Below are 15,742 nucleotides of genomic sequence, written 5' to 3' on the forward strand. Positions count from 1 at the left end.
ACATCGTTCTTCTCTGCCACAGCTGTTACAGCTGTGGCAGAGGAGAATGATCTTTATAGTACATGTTCTCAATGGGGTCGGCGCTGCTGCCGCCGGCCCCATTGAGTGCATATATAGAACACAAGGAATCGCAGAACGCAGATAGGCGTGTTCTACGAATCGTTGTGTCCTATAATTTATTGCATATCCGCATAAAAAGCGGACATGTGACCGATCCCATTGCGAAGCAATGGTTCTATATATGCGCAGATCGCATGCGCAAATCGCGTGAAAAAACGCCCGTCTGACCGAGGCCTTATTCAATGACCTATAGGGATCCACACAGAGTGGACAAAAACATCCTAAAAAAAAACAACAAAAAAAGGGGTTTCCAACATTTAAAAAAATGCCCCAGGGTAGGGAATGGTGTACAAAGAATTAAAATAGCCATTACTCATATGTGTATGAACGGCATGTAACTGGAGGTCGTCAATTGACTGCAACAATCATGTAAGCGATGAACATATCATCGCTTCCTGTATCAGTGAGGACCATAGCAGAGGGAACTGAGTCGCCTGCGCTGGACCAGAGGTACTGGGAGTGGATGAGTAAGGTCAAAATTTTTTTTTTTTTACACAATTAACTACCCAGGGGCACTTTGAAAAAAAAGTTGGAAAGTCCCTTTAATCTTGACGGCCTTTTTATGTTTCGACTTTTCTACTGTTTATAATCATGTGGGGACTCACTTGCTGTTGTCCGTGTTATCTGTTTAAATTCCTGCTGGTCTTCAAATTCTTCCTTAGACATTTTCTCTGTGTAAAACTGGCGCAGAACACCTACCAAATACAAGGGTTCATTGTTGTTAGAGGCTATATCCCCAAAAGGGCAGTTTCTAAATGTCTTATTGACCCATTACCTTTCTGGATGACCCACACGTGAATTTCTGCTACTGGAGGCACTTCTGTCACCACTGCTATCTTCCTGATTGTTTCTCCTTCCTCTAGCAATACCGACTCAAAGACAGGGATGGTGTCGTCACAGAAATAGTCCTTGTCACCTGACTGCGGGTCTGGGATTTCCTCTGTAACAATGCACAGGCAAGAGACTAATGGTTATCACACATTTCCAACAATGAGCCGCTATACATTTTTGGGGAGTACCACCAGTTTGGAAATACTCAACAAAATATTAGGGAATTGCAGTATCAGCCAATCCCTAATATATTTTGAGTTCGTGCCGTTATGCGGCCATGAAAATCACGGACAAGACGAGACCATTGATTTCAATGGTTTTATTTTCACTAGTAGTATTTTCGGGCGTTAATACTACGCCTGAGAAAAGAGAGGACTTGCTCTTTCTCACATGTAGTTATTTCTACATACGGGAAAGATAGGGCAGGACATAGCTTCCCACTTTTCTTTTCAAACTCATGCAGAGTTCGTAAGGTTAAAAAAAAGTTTTTACCGTGTTCATGCGCAGCTACGCTCCGTAGCGGTGAGCGTAGTTGCGCATACACCTATGTGAAGATGAAAACACTTCAAAATTTGAGCACAGCAGCCAGGGAAGGTTAAAGGGGTTTTCAATGGAGAATACTATTGATGGACAATCCTTAAAGGGGTTGTCTCGCGCCGAAACGTTTTTTGTTTTTTTTCCATAGGCCCCCAGTTCGCCGCAGAACAACCCCAAAGGATGTGTTAAAAAAAAAAATGTATTACTTACCCGAATCCCCGCTCTGCGACGTCTTCCTTCACCAAGATGGCCGCCGGGATCTTCACCCACGATGCACCGTGGGCTCTGTGCGGTCCATTGCCGATTCCAGCCTCCTGATTGGCTGGAATCGGCACACGTGACGGGGTGGAGCTACGAGGAACAGCTCTCCGGCACGAGCAGCCCCATTCAGAAGGGAGAAGACCGCACAGCGCAAGCGCGTCTAAAAAAGCAAGAAGACATCACAATTAGACGGATCCATGGCGACAGGGACGCTAGCAACGGAGCAGGTAAGTGAATAACTTCTGTATGGCTCATATTTAATGCACGATGTACATTACAAAGTGCATTAATATGGTCATACAGAAGTGTATAACCCCACTTGCTGCCGTGAGACAACCCCTTTAATATAGGTCATCAATAGTTGATTGGCTGGGGTCCGGCGCTTGGGACCCCGACCGATCAGCTGAGCGGGTGCATGCTGTCAGCGCTGCAAATACACAGAAATCGTCGTGGAAGCCTCCGCGCTGACCTCTGTTTAGTGGCCAGTGCTTGTAGCTGCAGGCTCTCGTTGAAATCAACTTAAGATAGATCATTAATAGTATTTCCCTGGAAATCCCCTTTAAAGGTTGCCTGTTGTGTCCTTGTCAACCTTATAAGCAGTTCATATGCTGTTTTATGACAGTCTGTATTCCTTTGGCAGACTACAGGCTATGATAAGCATCATCTCAGGACGACTTGTTATTCTCCCAGCAACCATGTCTGATTTACTGATGACTGACATTTGCATCAGGAGACGTTTCTAGTAGAGATGAGCTCGTTTAGAGCATCGCTTTTTTCGAGTAACTGCCTAATCGGGCGAAAAAATTTGGGGGGCGCCGGGGGTGAGCGGTGGGGTTGTGGTGGGGAGTGAGGGGGGGAGAGAGAGAGCTCCCCCCTGTTCCCCCCTGCTTCTCCATTGATCTCTATGTTGAAGATCTTACTTGGCTTGTACTGTAAATGCTGCAGAAGTTCCGCAGCAATTCGGCTAGTGAATATTCCGCAAGCGGATCCTGCGTTATGAAGGTGTCTCAAGGCTGCTCTTACACAGGCGTTTCTTACAGTGTTTTAGCGGGTGTTTTAAACGCATGCTAAAATGCTGTTACACGCCTCCATTGAGTTCAATGTAGCTTCTCAGACGCCGCACTTTTCGAACGCTGTCTAATCTATTTCAGTGTCTTTCAGCGATTTGTAAAGCACTACATCACCCATTGCAATCAGATTCCACAACCAAAATTCAGCAACTAGTCCGCCATGTCTGAAACGAGCCCCAACCATTTACTGCCATCCCTCATCAATCAGGCAGTGAGTTGGATTCATAATCATAGGGTAGTAGGTCAATCCCAGTATACCGCAACGCCGTAATGACAAAGTCCAAGAACAAACTGAGCTGGTCAAATATAGTTTTCATAGAAGTGACATAGAATAGCAGAATAGCATTCTTTCCATCCTTTCAGATATTGTGGTATAATGGACTATATCATGCAGTACATGATATTTCCACATTTTCTGTGTTAATGCAAAGACAAGGGAAATCTAAAACTAAAAGGAAGATCATGCACGGATCTCACACTTTTACACAACATTACTTTACAAAGTTTTTGGAAGCCAATACTGAGTTGCTCCCCTTGGACAAGTTTCTGTGCCATGTGCTATGACCTTAGTAGCTAGTGTCAGTCTTGGGCCCACATGAAAGCTGGATGCCTTGCCAGTGGATGTTAATAGAGCAGAGATGGTTCCTTTATCTTAGCACAAAATCTAGGCACGGAATATCCTTAGCTGACCCGTGGAAAGCCATCAAGAATTTGACATTCTCTCTAGCCAAGTAAAGCTGCTATTTATCCAAAATATTGAATTAGAATGTACAGCAATACGATACCCAACCACTTCAAAGTTAGGAGGATCTGAACCACTTTCAATTCCCAGCAAATAAATCGTTAAGTGTTGCATAATAAAGCAGAGATTGCAAGTTTTCTGTACAATTGGAGAGGCTTTGAGCAATATCTATTGGTTCTTACAGTATGGCTTCTACATTATAGCAGTCACTTCTTCTCTGCCAGGAGAGGCTGTGGCATACACAGTCTGCTAAGTTCCGAAAGGCTCCTTATCGTGCTACCAAATACTATTGGGAATGTATTATCCTATGACACACAATGCATTGGTAGGGTAGGTTCCGGAATACGGAGTAGGACTATTTTTCACCCGTAGTGCTCCTTTTTAGTCGATTTGAGTAGACTGTTACAATCAAAGTTATACATGTTGACCATTCTACAACTGCCCTTGTTACATTTGCTAATACTAATAAATAGGGGGCTGGCTCTACGTGGCTGAATCATTGTCTGGACATGCTACAAAAAGTTTATTAGAGCTATATATGTAGGTTAGAAACTGGCCTTACTAAAGTCTCAGATGATCTCCTGATGGCTAAATGTAATCGCAAATGCTTTCTATTGATTTTCTAGATCTCTTACTGTCGTAAAAGCGTCATAATTAGAGATGAGCGAGCATGCTCGTTTAGGGCTGATGCTCGAGCGAGCATCGGTCTTCTCGAGTAACTGATTACTCGTCCGAGCACCATGCGCGGGGGGGGGGGGGGGGGCGGCGGGGGAGAGAGAGATCTCTTTCACTCCCCTCCCCGCTCCCTCCCTCCCCCCCCCCCGCATGGTGCTCAGTTACTCAAGAAGACCAATGATCAGCCTTAAACGAGCGTGCTCGCTCATCTCTAGTCATAACCTTTCAAATAACTTGTGCTTATATGGTAGTCAGTGTGTTAACCAGACAAAATGCTATTTACAGTAGTGCTTGAAAGTCTGTGAACCCTTTAGAATTTTCCAGATTTCTGCTTATACTTAACCTAAAATTGCATCAGATTTTCACACAAGTCTTAAAATTACATAGAGAATCAAATATTAAAAAGTAAAAAATATTAGACTTTATTTATTGAGGAAAATGATCCAATATCACAAGTCTGGAGTGGAAAAAGTATGTGAACCTTTGCTTTCAGTAACTTGTGTGACCCCCATATGCAGCAATAATTGCATCCGTTTCTGGTAATTGATAATTAGTCCTGCACAATGGCCTGGAGGACCGCTTACTTCTGGTCCTTCTGCAACATTTCTGTAGGATTAAGGTCAGGACTTTGAGTTGGTCACTCCAAAACGCTAACCCTATTCTTATTTAACCATTCTTTTGTAGTACGACTTGTGCGCTTTGGGTTGTTGTCTTGCTGTATGACATTCAGCTCACAGACAGATATCCTGACATTTTCTTTTAGAATTTGCTAGTATAAATCGGAATTCATTGTTCCATCATCAAACACAGTCAGGCCTTAGTCACACGGGCGTTTTTTCACGCGATTTGCGCATCGCATGACGGATGCGCATGCGCAAATCGCGTGACCGGCGCCGAAAAATCGGCCCAAAAATCGGCCCAAAAATCTGCTCCTAGCCGCGTTTCATTAGAAACGGGCCGAAGCTGTCCAGCGCATTGCATTCAATGGAGACGACAATACAGCGGCTCCATTGAATGCAAGCGCTGCGGGCGAGTGTGGGATGAATTGTCGGGAAGGGGTTAAATATATAACCCCTTTCCTGCAATGCATCCTGAAAAGTGAAAAAATAAAAAAAATGTATGTACTTACCTGCTCCCGGCAGCTGGAGATCCCGGCGGCCGGCCTGCAGTGGGTGTGAAGGGGGTGTGACTCAGGCTTGCCCCTGATTGGCTCAGCGCTGAGCCAATCAGAAGCAAGTCTCAGTCACACCCATTCATGAATTCATGAATGAGTGTGACTGAGATCAGCCTCTGATTGGCTCAGGCTGAGCCAATCAGGGGCAAGCCTGAGTCACACCCCCTTCACACCCACTGCAGGACGGCCGCGGGGATCTCAGGCTGCCGGGAGCAGGTGAGTACATCCTTTTTTTTTATTTTTTCACTTTTCAGGATGCATTGCAGGAAAGGGGTTATATATTTAACCCCTTCCCGACAATTAACCCCGCGCACGCCGGCAGCCCATTGCTTTCAATGGAGCGGCTGTATTGCCGCTCCATTGAATTCAATGGGCAAACATCGTTCTTCTCTGCACAGCTGTTCCAGCTGTGGCAGAGAAGAATGATTTGTCTTCTATATGTTCTCATTGGGGTCGGCGCTGCTGCCGCCGGCCCCATTGAGCGCATATAGAGAAGAGAACAGGAATCGCAGATCGCAGATAGGTGCGATCTGCGATTTCTGTTCTCTAATTTATCGGACGAGCGCATAAAAAGCGCTCATGTGTCCGATACCATTGCAAAGCAATGGTTTTAAAAAATCGCCGGACGCATGCGCATGCGCAAATCGCGGCAATAAACGCCCGTGTGACTGAGCCCTAATACAGTATTTTTATTTTTCCAAACATAATGTCAAAAAGCTCTATTTTGGTCTCATCCAACCACAAAACATTGTTCCAATAGCCTTCTATCTTCTCCAGGTCAACTTTTGCAAACTGCAGACTCGCAGCAATGTTCTTCTTGAAAAGTGGCGGCTTTCTCAGTGTAATCCAGCCATGCACACCATTATTGTTCAGTGTCCTCCTGATGGTAGACTCGTGAACATTAACTAATGTGAGAAAGACCTTTAGGGCTCCTTCCCACGGACGGATTTCCGCCGCGTAATACGCGGCGGAAATCCGCTGCGTTGCCCGCAGCTATTAGGTTCTATTGAACCTGATAGCACAATGCTTACGGTGTGGATTTCCACCGCGGAATTCCACACCATAAAATCACCCGTCCTCACCCGCGGCATGCTCTATTTGCCGCGGGTGTACGCTCGGACAGCTTCCATTACAGTCAATGGAAGCTGTCCGTCACGCTATCTTCCGCTGTAGCACAGTGGAAGATCGTGTGAAACCGCTTCCCCGCCTACCGTGTCACATGATGCGGACGGCGCGTCATGTGACGATGTGGGCGTGTCATATGACGCGGCTGGCGCATCACGCGCACCAAAGCGTCATGCGAGGTGTAGGACGCCGGATCCGGAGGGAAGTACTGGGGTCTCTGGGGGGGCGCCATGATGGGCTTCGCCGCGGAATTCTGCGGCGGAGCCCGTCACGGCCGTGCGAAGGCGGCCTTTGTTAATTTGAAGTTACCTTGAGTTCCTTTATGACCTTTCAGTTTATTACACACCTTGCAGTGATCTTTGTCGGTCGACCACTCCTGGGAGGGTAATAATGGTCTTGAATTTCTTCTATTTGTACCCTATCTGTCTGACTGTGGATTGGTGGAGTCTCAACTCTTTACAGACAGTTTTTTTTACCTTTTCCAGGCTGATGAGCATGAACATGATACACTTCCACAATCGTGATGTGAAGATCAGACTTTGATAGATCCTTGTTCTTAAAACACGTCACCCACTCACACCAGAATGTCATCCCATTGATTGACAATACCGGACTCTAATTTCACTTCAAATTATCTGCTTATCATAAAGGTTCACATACATTTGCCACTCACAGACATGTATTGATACTACATGTTGTTTGGATAGGCCAGCACTTCTCATGTGGGCAGCTCTGGTTAATCAAAGCAGGTGTAGTGTCTTCCACTAATGATATATACTAATACACAATGTGCATCAGGTAGTCAGAGAAATGGTGCAGCCATTTTTGTTTCTCCAGTCCCGGAGGGTCACTTCAATGCACTTTATATGTGTGTATATACAGATACTGTCTGGTTGGTTTGCTCATACAGCTCTATATATACTACCATGTTATTATGAAAGTTAAGTGGACCTTTGTACAAAAAAAAAGCGCTTCTACCTTTGGGATCATCTCTATAGTCATATAGTTTGTAAGCTCTTCTGACCAGGGCCCTCGCTCCTTTAATTTGAAATATCAATTAGTTTGTTACTTTGCAGCATCTGATTTTGTTTGCCCATGTATCCTCTGACTCGTAAGGTGGGGCAGAATGTGTTAATAGATAAAGATTATTATTAGGGTAGTGGCTAGTAGACTACATTACAATAGCTGTTAGTATACCTGGTAAATGAGTGGGAATACAGTGATTATATACATATAGCGGAAGAGTATAGCAGGCTTCTACATTATGATTTATTACAATAAGGAGCCATAACTTGGCAACTGTTCATGGATTGTAGAATTCACTGACCACCATCATTCTGGTTGATCACTTTCTGACTTACCTGGACACACTTTACAGCACTTTCCTTCTATTTTCTGAGGGTTTTTACAAGCGTATTCCTCTGGGCAGCTAATTTTCTTGCACTCTTGTTTCGTGAAGTTGCATGTACACAGCACACATTCCACCACTCCAAATGCTCGCAAGGTAGGGTGCCAAGACTCTCCGTGGGAGTATGTTTTCCCATTTGAGACACATACTGCAGGGAACATGGCAAATATAAGCAGATGTTGCTTGAGACCTGACAACTGGCTGAAGTTTATTAGGATAGAAAATTAAGATGCAGAGACTGTTCAGTGATTTAAGGGAACAATTACATTGTAAAAGAGAATGGTACTGTAGTCCTGCCAACCAATCCTTATCATAGTAAGTTCATAGCCATTACTTTTCTTCCAAGAACTCTTCTCCCAATGTGGTAAATAAAAACAGGTTGACAATTATTGTACAAGTTGTGTCTTACTTAAGATTTCTTGTTTGGCAAAACTAAAATAAATGCTATTGCCAAATTCCTTAACTTAGAATGAATGACATTCATTAACATAAAGCATCGACACGGATACTAAGCCAACATTTATTAAGTACCCAAAAGTGATAGGACCAAACTCAGAAGAACAAAACTGCTCCAATTACTTCAACATATACAGTATTGTGCAAAGGTTTTTTTAGGTAGGTGTGAAAAAAATGCTGCAAATTGAGGGCTTATTCAGACGACCGTATATCAGCCACATATTCACGCCAGTCGATATACGGCGTCCCTCTCTGCAGGGGGAGGAGACTGGAAGAGCCAGGAGCAGTGCCCTGAGCTCCCGATCCCTCTCCTCCAACTCTCCACCCCCTCTCCGCTCCTCTGCACTATTTGCAGTGAATTGAGGCGGGATAAGGGCGGAGCTAATTTCCTAAACTTAGCCCCACCCCCATCCCACCTCCTCTCATTACAAATAGTGCAGAGGGACAGAGAGAGGGCGGGAGCTCAGAGCACTGCTTCTAGCTCTCCAAGCCTCCTCCCCCTGCAGAGCGAGACGCCGTATATCGGCCGGCGTGAATACCAGGCCGATATACAGTCGTCTGAATAAGCCCTAAGAATGCTTTCAAAATTAGAAGTGTTAATAGTAATTTTGGTCAATTGACAAAGTTAACGAACAAAGGAGAAATCTAAATCTAATTGATATTAAGTGTGACCGCCCTTTACCTTCACAACAGCATCAATTCTTCAAGGTAAACTTGCACAAAGTCAAGGATTTTGTAGGATTATAATCACATGTACGATTAACCAATTATACCAAACAGGTGATAATGATCATCATTTTTATAAGTTGGTTAAAACACAGTCATTAACTGAAACAGGAAACAGCTGTGTAAGAAGCTTAAACTATATGAAGAACAGCCAAAGTCTGCTACAATGGTGAGGTTATGGAAGACCGTTTCCTGTCACAGGTCACAGCATGGCAAGACTGAGTACAGCAACAAGACGTAAGGTAGATATACTGCGCCAGTAAGGTCTCTCCTAGGCAAAGAGTTAAAAACAGACTGAGGTTTCCAAATGTGAGGTTCAAGCTCTTTTTAAGAAGCAAAGAAAAAGGCAACATTGAGGACCGTAGACACAGTGGTCGGCCAAAGAGCCTTAGTGCAGCTGATGAAAGACACATCATGATTACTTCTCTTCAAAATCGGAAGATGTCCAACAGTGCCATCCAGAATTCGGAAAGGTCTGTCCAGAAGTGGTCTTCATGGAAACTTGCAGGAACAAAGGCATACATTTGATGTAAAAATAAGGCCAAGTGAGTCAACAATATAGAGATTGGGAAGCAGAAACATGGCAGCAGATGCTCTGGACTGATGAGTCAAAATGTGAAATATTTGGGTGTAACTGAAGATAGTTTTGTTTTCTGAAGGGCTGTAGAGCCGTACAATGAGTGTCTGCTGGCAACAGTGAAGCATGATGGAGGTTCCCTGCAAGTTTGGAGCTGCATTTCAGAAAATAGAGTTGGGGATTTGGTCAGGATTAATGGTGTCCTCAGTGCAGAGAAATACAGGCAGATACTTATCCATCATGCATTACCATCAGGAAGGCATCTGATTGGCTCCAATTTTATTCTGCAGCAGGACAACAACCCCAAACATCCAGCCAATGTAATTAAGAACTATCTTCAGCATGAAGAAGAACAAGAAGTCCTGGAAGTGATAATATGGCCCCCAGAGAGCATTAATCTCACATTATCCAGACAGACTGGGATTACATGAAGCGACAGAAGGATTTGAGCAAGCTACATCCACAGAAGCTCTGTGCTTAGTTCTCCAAGATGTTTGTAACAACTTCCATGCCAAGTTCCTTCAAAAACTGTGCGCCAGTGTACCTAGAAGGATTGATATTGTTTTGCAGGCAAAGGGCGGTCACACCAAATATTGATTTGTCTTTTGTTTAGTCAATTTACATTTTGCTCATTGACCAAAATAAACTATTTACACTTCTATTTTTGAAAGCATTCTTACTTTGCAATATTTTTTTCACACCTGCCTAAAACATTTACACTGTACTGTATCAAAACTAGTGTTTTGACTTTTTTATACCTTTTTTGGTCCCCTGGGGAATTAAAGATGCATTTGTTTGATTGCAACTATACTACACTGCACTACTTATGTAGTGCAGTGTAGTATGCTGTTGACAATTCTACTATTAGATCCTTTTGGTGGCTGGTTCGAATAGGCTGGCTTGCATAGCACATCAAGGCCTCCAGTTGTCAAGGCAGCCCATCAGCACTAGAGATAAGCGAGCGTACTCGCTAAGGCAAAAGACTCGAGCGAGTAGTACCTTATGCGGGGGAGAGAGGTGAGTTGCGGGAGTGAGCAGGGGGGAGCGGGGGGAGAGAGTGAGAGAGAGATCTCCCCTCCCGTTCCTCCCCGCTCTCCCTCGCCGCTCCCCGCCGGCACCCGAATCTTTTGAGACGAGCGGGCAGGTACTCGCATAAGGCACTACTCGCTCGAGTAGTTTGCCTTAGCGACTATGCTCGATCATCTCTAATCAGCACCACATGATCCCATCATAGTGCTCTGATGGGTGACAGGTAGAGCCCCCTCCTTCTGTCATCTGATTACATTCCGCAATCGGTTGAATGTGGTATATAAAGGGTTAAACAGCTGGGACTGACGATTTCTCTGCTCCTAGCTGTTAGAGTAGCTGGGAAGCAGATACAACTCTGACCAATGAACAGGTTGGCACCCTGCAAATCTTTTGTTGCTCAACCCATTCACTTATCTTTGTGCTCCTAAGGCTGGGTTCACACGGGGCGGATTTTCCGCGGAAATTACGAGCGGAATTCAGCCGCGGCAAATCCGCATACGGCTGCTAATCCCGGGATTAGCCAGCCATGTGGACGAGATTTCTTAGAATTCTTGTCCACACGGGACGGCAAATCCGCTGCGGCTAAGCAGGCAGAAGCCGCTGCTGCGGCGTGGATTTGTCGAACGCAGCATGTCTATTTTTTTTTTCCCACTGCGGCCGCAGCGGAAGAGCGAGCGACCGGGCCGCTTCAAAGCCACCGTGGCTTTTTCCGCGGCGGTTCTCCTGGTGGGAATGTCGCGGTTTTTACTGTGGCCAAACCGCGACATTTCCGTCGGGAATCCGCCCTGTGTGACCGTGGCCTAAAACCCCTCATTGTCAGACTATGGCTTTTCAATACACAGAGAATAACATTTTGAATCCTGATTTGAATTTACAAAGTTCCGTCCATCCCACTGATGCCTATGAGTCATCACATTCCAAGTAAGAGCGCACAAACAAGCCAAGCTCCGCTTGTCGCCTCTTCTGTTTTGATAGCCTTTACTCTCTTAAGGTACCTTCACATGGAGCAACTGTTGTTCTGCTAGCTGCTCAGAAAAGTTTATGAAGCTTCAAATGTTAGTCATTTATTTGCTCTCACACAAAGCAATGTTTGTTCATTGAGCGATTAGTCAGCTGATAGTTGTCCCAGTTGTCCTGTATATGAAGGAACCCAGGTAAAGGTTCCTTCATATACAGGACTTCCATCAGGTCTTCACTCTTCTCTAAAATGTCCAGTCATATGGCATTGGCTATTCTCCAATCTTTCAGACTGGGGTTTTCAACCTGATTATTTCTTTCCATTAGGCAACTTAACCAAAAATCATAACTAACATTTTTTATAGACATGTTTACAAACCATAAGGAATTTTAAAAATTATAAGCAAGACACAACCATAATTTAGAATACTAATATAAACAATGTGGCAGTGTTTAGCTTCAATTGTAAATAGCTATAGTTGTAATCTCTGTGACTTGGCTTTAAAGGCCATGGAAACCTTTGTGCACCAAAAATCAATACACACATCTTACTGAACCCCTGCAATAAACAATGATGTACTTTGGGTTTTTTTGCATTGTGATTTCTTTCTCATGCACTTAGAAAGCCTCATAATTGACTTGCATTCTCACTTAGATTCAGGTTTCTTACTCAGGACACTTCCAGCAATAATCAGCTGGTCTCTCTCATGGATTTATACAAGCTCAGCTCCCCCTCCCATCTCCTCTTTCAGAGCCTGTGCAGCCTAACCACACCCACTCAGTACTACACAGCTATCTCTTGTCTATTTCATCTTCTCTTTGAGTAGCTGCTGGTCCTGTCCTTGAGAAGAGCAGAAAATTTACCTAAAGTGAATTACAGTCCCTCTCTAAGGGCCCTTTCACATGGGCAGAATATTTCTGCAATCCATACTGTATTGCTAATCTGCCACTATGGAATTCCACTACAAACCCGCACGGCTACCTGCAGATTTTGATGCAGAATTGCTGGCAGAATCAAGTAATTTTCATATCTGCATCAAAATCCAAAACAAAGGCTGCAGATTTTGAGTTGCATATTGCAGAAATATTCCACTCATGTGAAAGCACTGTAAGGCCTCATGTCCACTGGGGAAAATCAGGCCCGCCGCGGATTCTCCATGTAGAATCCGTAAGGGGTCCCTCCTACCCCGCGGACATGAGGCTAAAAATCAGAATAAACTCGCCTGCTCTGGACGATGCGGATTTTCCTTCCTTCGCGGCTGGATCTTCTTTCTTTGGCCCAGCGGATGTGCTCGGCACGCCGGTGGCGTGCCGTGTGCATGCGCTGGCACACCTGCCAGGCCGAAGAAAGAAGATCCGACCGCGAAGGAAGGAAAATCCACATTGTCCGGAGCAGGGGAGTTTAATTCTGGTACGGTTCTCCCGCGGATCCGGACGGCTTCCATAGGCTTCAATAGAAGCATGGGTGCATGTCCATTTTTTTGCGCGCACGCGGATCCGCGCCTGACGGGAAAAATGACATCCGCAGGTATTTAACTACCTGCGGGTGTCCAATGCATCCCTATGGGGCACGGATCCGCGTGCGGGAAAACCGCTGCGGATTTTAAATAATAATTTACCCTTGGACATGAGGCCTAATAGTTGATTTATCTGCTCTCCTCCTGATCACATGTACCATCTCCTGTTATAACCCTCTGTAATAGTAGTTTTCTCATAATAATTCTCTACGGGCAGTATATACTTTTCATTCAGCAAGATCTTCACAACTTACTTCACAGGACCTTCACAAGGCCATGCAAAAAGTGACATATTTAAATATTAACAATTCCGTATTATTTGGTTGTATAATATATATACCTTTCCCATGCTTGTGGCTGTTGTTTATAACTATCTGTACGATAGTTCCTGAAGCTTGTTGAGGGTCGGCAACAACTCCTCGGTTACTTCTTGTACTAGAGTGCCTGGGGGAGATCATTGACTGCCTCAAAGCACTTGAGCTAGATGAATGGTCATAGGAGCGCTGATAAGAATGCCGCTGTATGAATTAAAACACACAAATAAAATTCTTAAAATGTTATTTAAGACTATTTACCCACTCATAATACCTAAATTAAAGTGGATCTGTCAGCTCGAACATGCTGTCTGTGTAAGGGTGTGAGCTGTCAATCACTGATAGCTCCGCCCATTGGACTGTTCAGCTTAGAATGTACAGAGATATGAATGCATAAAATACTAGTTACACTGAATCTTTCCCCATTAAACTATATATATATATCAATCTGCTTAACGTCTCCTGCTCTATAACATGATGCCGGCAGTTTAGACAGCATGTTCGAGCTGACAGATTCCCCTTAAAGGGACAGTCCAGAATTTTAAATAAAAGGTCTTTTTTTTCTCTTGTCTTCTTTCCATCATTCATAGTGTTGGAGCTCAGGATGAAGTTATGCTGCTCATCCTTTAAAGTGAACTTGTCAAGTTGCGCATGCTGTTCAGTGTGTGACAAAGACCTGGTGTTTGCTATTGTTCTGCCTCCTTCTGTCTGCACTGGGGTGGGGGGACATTTTCGGCAGCATAACTCCATCCTGGGCTCCAATGCTATGAAGGATAGGAAGAAGACAATGTGATCAGAGAGCTACTGCTAGTACAGGATACAATTAGAGTTCTTGTGAAGTCCATGCCTTGATGGGTCAGAGCCATTTTAACAGCATTAAGGGAATCTGCACAATGTTAGGCAGACAGTTATGATGTTATGGCTTATCGTTGTATGTTTGAACCAATCATCAACAATACCACCATGTAACCTACTTTATGGGTTTTATGAATTTGCTGTTTTCCATCTCAGATCCCTTTCTGCAAACCAATACAGAATGATATGCATCACTGTACACTTACTGCCTCTCTGTTAGATGGTTGTCGAAATGTCTCTGTTTCATGGTGCTCCCAAGACAACATTCCGTCCCCTATGGAAGAAACAACAAGGAGGAAACCCCCTTATTTCAGTGATTCCTAAACATTTAACATACAAGTAACCCAACATGTGTGCACAATATTGCAGAGTTCATACAGGCAACGGGGATATAAAATAATAAATCCTGGGAACAAACCTATGAAAAAACACATTATCCAAATATGTAATGGAAAAACCCAACTTTTTAAATATGGAACTCCCACATTGAACTCATACACTGTGGGAATAGACAGATAATTCCACAATTTTTGATGATAGCAATACAGTGGTCCTTCAAGTTACAGGGGCAACCTTCAGGTCAAAGGGGTAATGTTTGTCCTTCAAAAAGGTCTAGTAAATATAACCAGTTACACACAATACAAACTTCCAAAAAACCAAACTTTTATTGCAGACCAACAACAAAGATGATTTGTTATCCAATGTAAGCCGGACGCTTTGCCGAAGTTTGGCGAACTGAACAAACTAAACTTTATTAAATCTTCGCTCGACACTGTTGCTAATACTAATAAGTATATTATTATTATCAGTAGTGTTGAGCAAATTTTTAAAAAGTTCAGTTTGGCCAGTTTGCCAAACTTCGGCAAAAAGTTCAGCTCGAATTAGATAAAATCAAATGGAAACTTCAACAATACCCCTAGAACTGGTGTATAACGCTGTTCAAGAGCCATCAGAGTTATCTTCCTCTTCTTCCTTCTCCTCATGGCTCAGTGGTTAGGACTGTTGCCTTGCAGTGTCTGGTCCTAGCTTAAAATCTGACCAAGGACAACATCTGCATGGAGTTTGTATGTTTTCCCTTTGTTTGTGTGGGTTTCTTTCTCATAATAATTACCACCGTTATTTATATAGCGTACACTTTTATTAAGAAGGAGAAGAAGATGAATAAGAAGAAATTTTTTGGAGTTTGGCTGAAATAATCTGCTAAAAGTTCAGTTCAATTTAAACCTGAAAATTGGGCAATGTTCGACCCAAAAGAGAATTTATTGTTTCGATTCATTAAACACTAATTATCAAAAACAGTGGTGTCCCAAATGGTGATGCATTTACATATTAAGGGTGGCTTCACACGAGCGTGTTTTTGTGCGTGCA

The 15,742-nt window shown here is 43.8% G+C and overlaps 1 protein-coding gene across 1 annotated transcript in view; it reads right to left on the reverse strand.

Moving 5' to 3' along the window:
- CHRDL1 (chordin like 1) overlaps positions 1 to 15,742 on the reverse strand; it is a 101,334-nt gene that overhangs the window by 6,044 nt on the left and 79,548 nt on the right. Inside the window, exons 5-9 of the mRNA XM_066581724.1 lie at positions 14,581 to 14,648; positions 13,546 to 13,723; positions 7,897 to 8,091; positions 896 to 1,060; positions 726 to 815 (exon numbers count right to left, since the gene is read on the reverse strand). Coding sequence (XP_066437821.1) covers positions 726 to 815; positions 896 to 1,060; positions 7,897 to 8,091; positions 13,546 to 13,723; positions 14,581 to 14,648 — 696 coding nt within the window. The remainder of the gene's footprint in view (positions 1 to 725; positions 816 to 895; positions 1,061 to 7,896; positions 8,092 to 13,545; positions 13,724 to 14,580; positions 14,649 to 15,742) is intronic.

Source organism: Eleutherodactylus coqui, chromosome 10, assembly GCF_035609145.1.
Source record: "Eleutherodactylus coqui strain aEleCoq1 chromosome 10, aEleCoq1.hap1, whole genome shotgun sequence".
Classification (NCBI taxonomy): domain Eukaryota; kingdom Metazoa; phylum Chordata; class Amphibia; order Anura; family Eleutherodactylidae; genus Eleutherodactylus; species Eleutherodactylus coqui.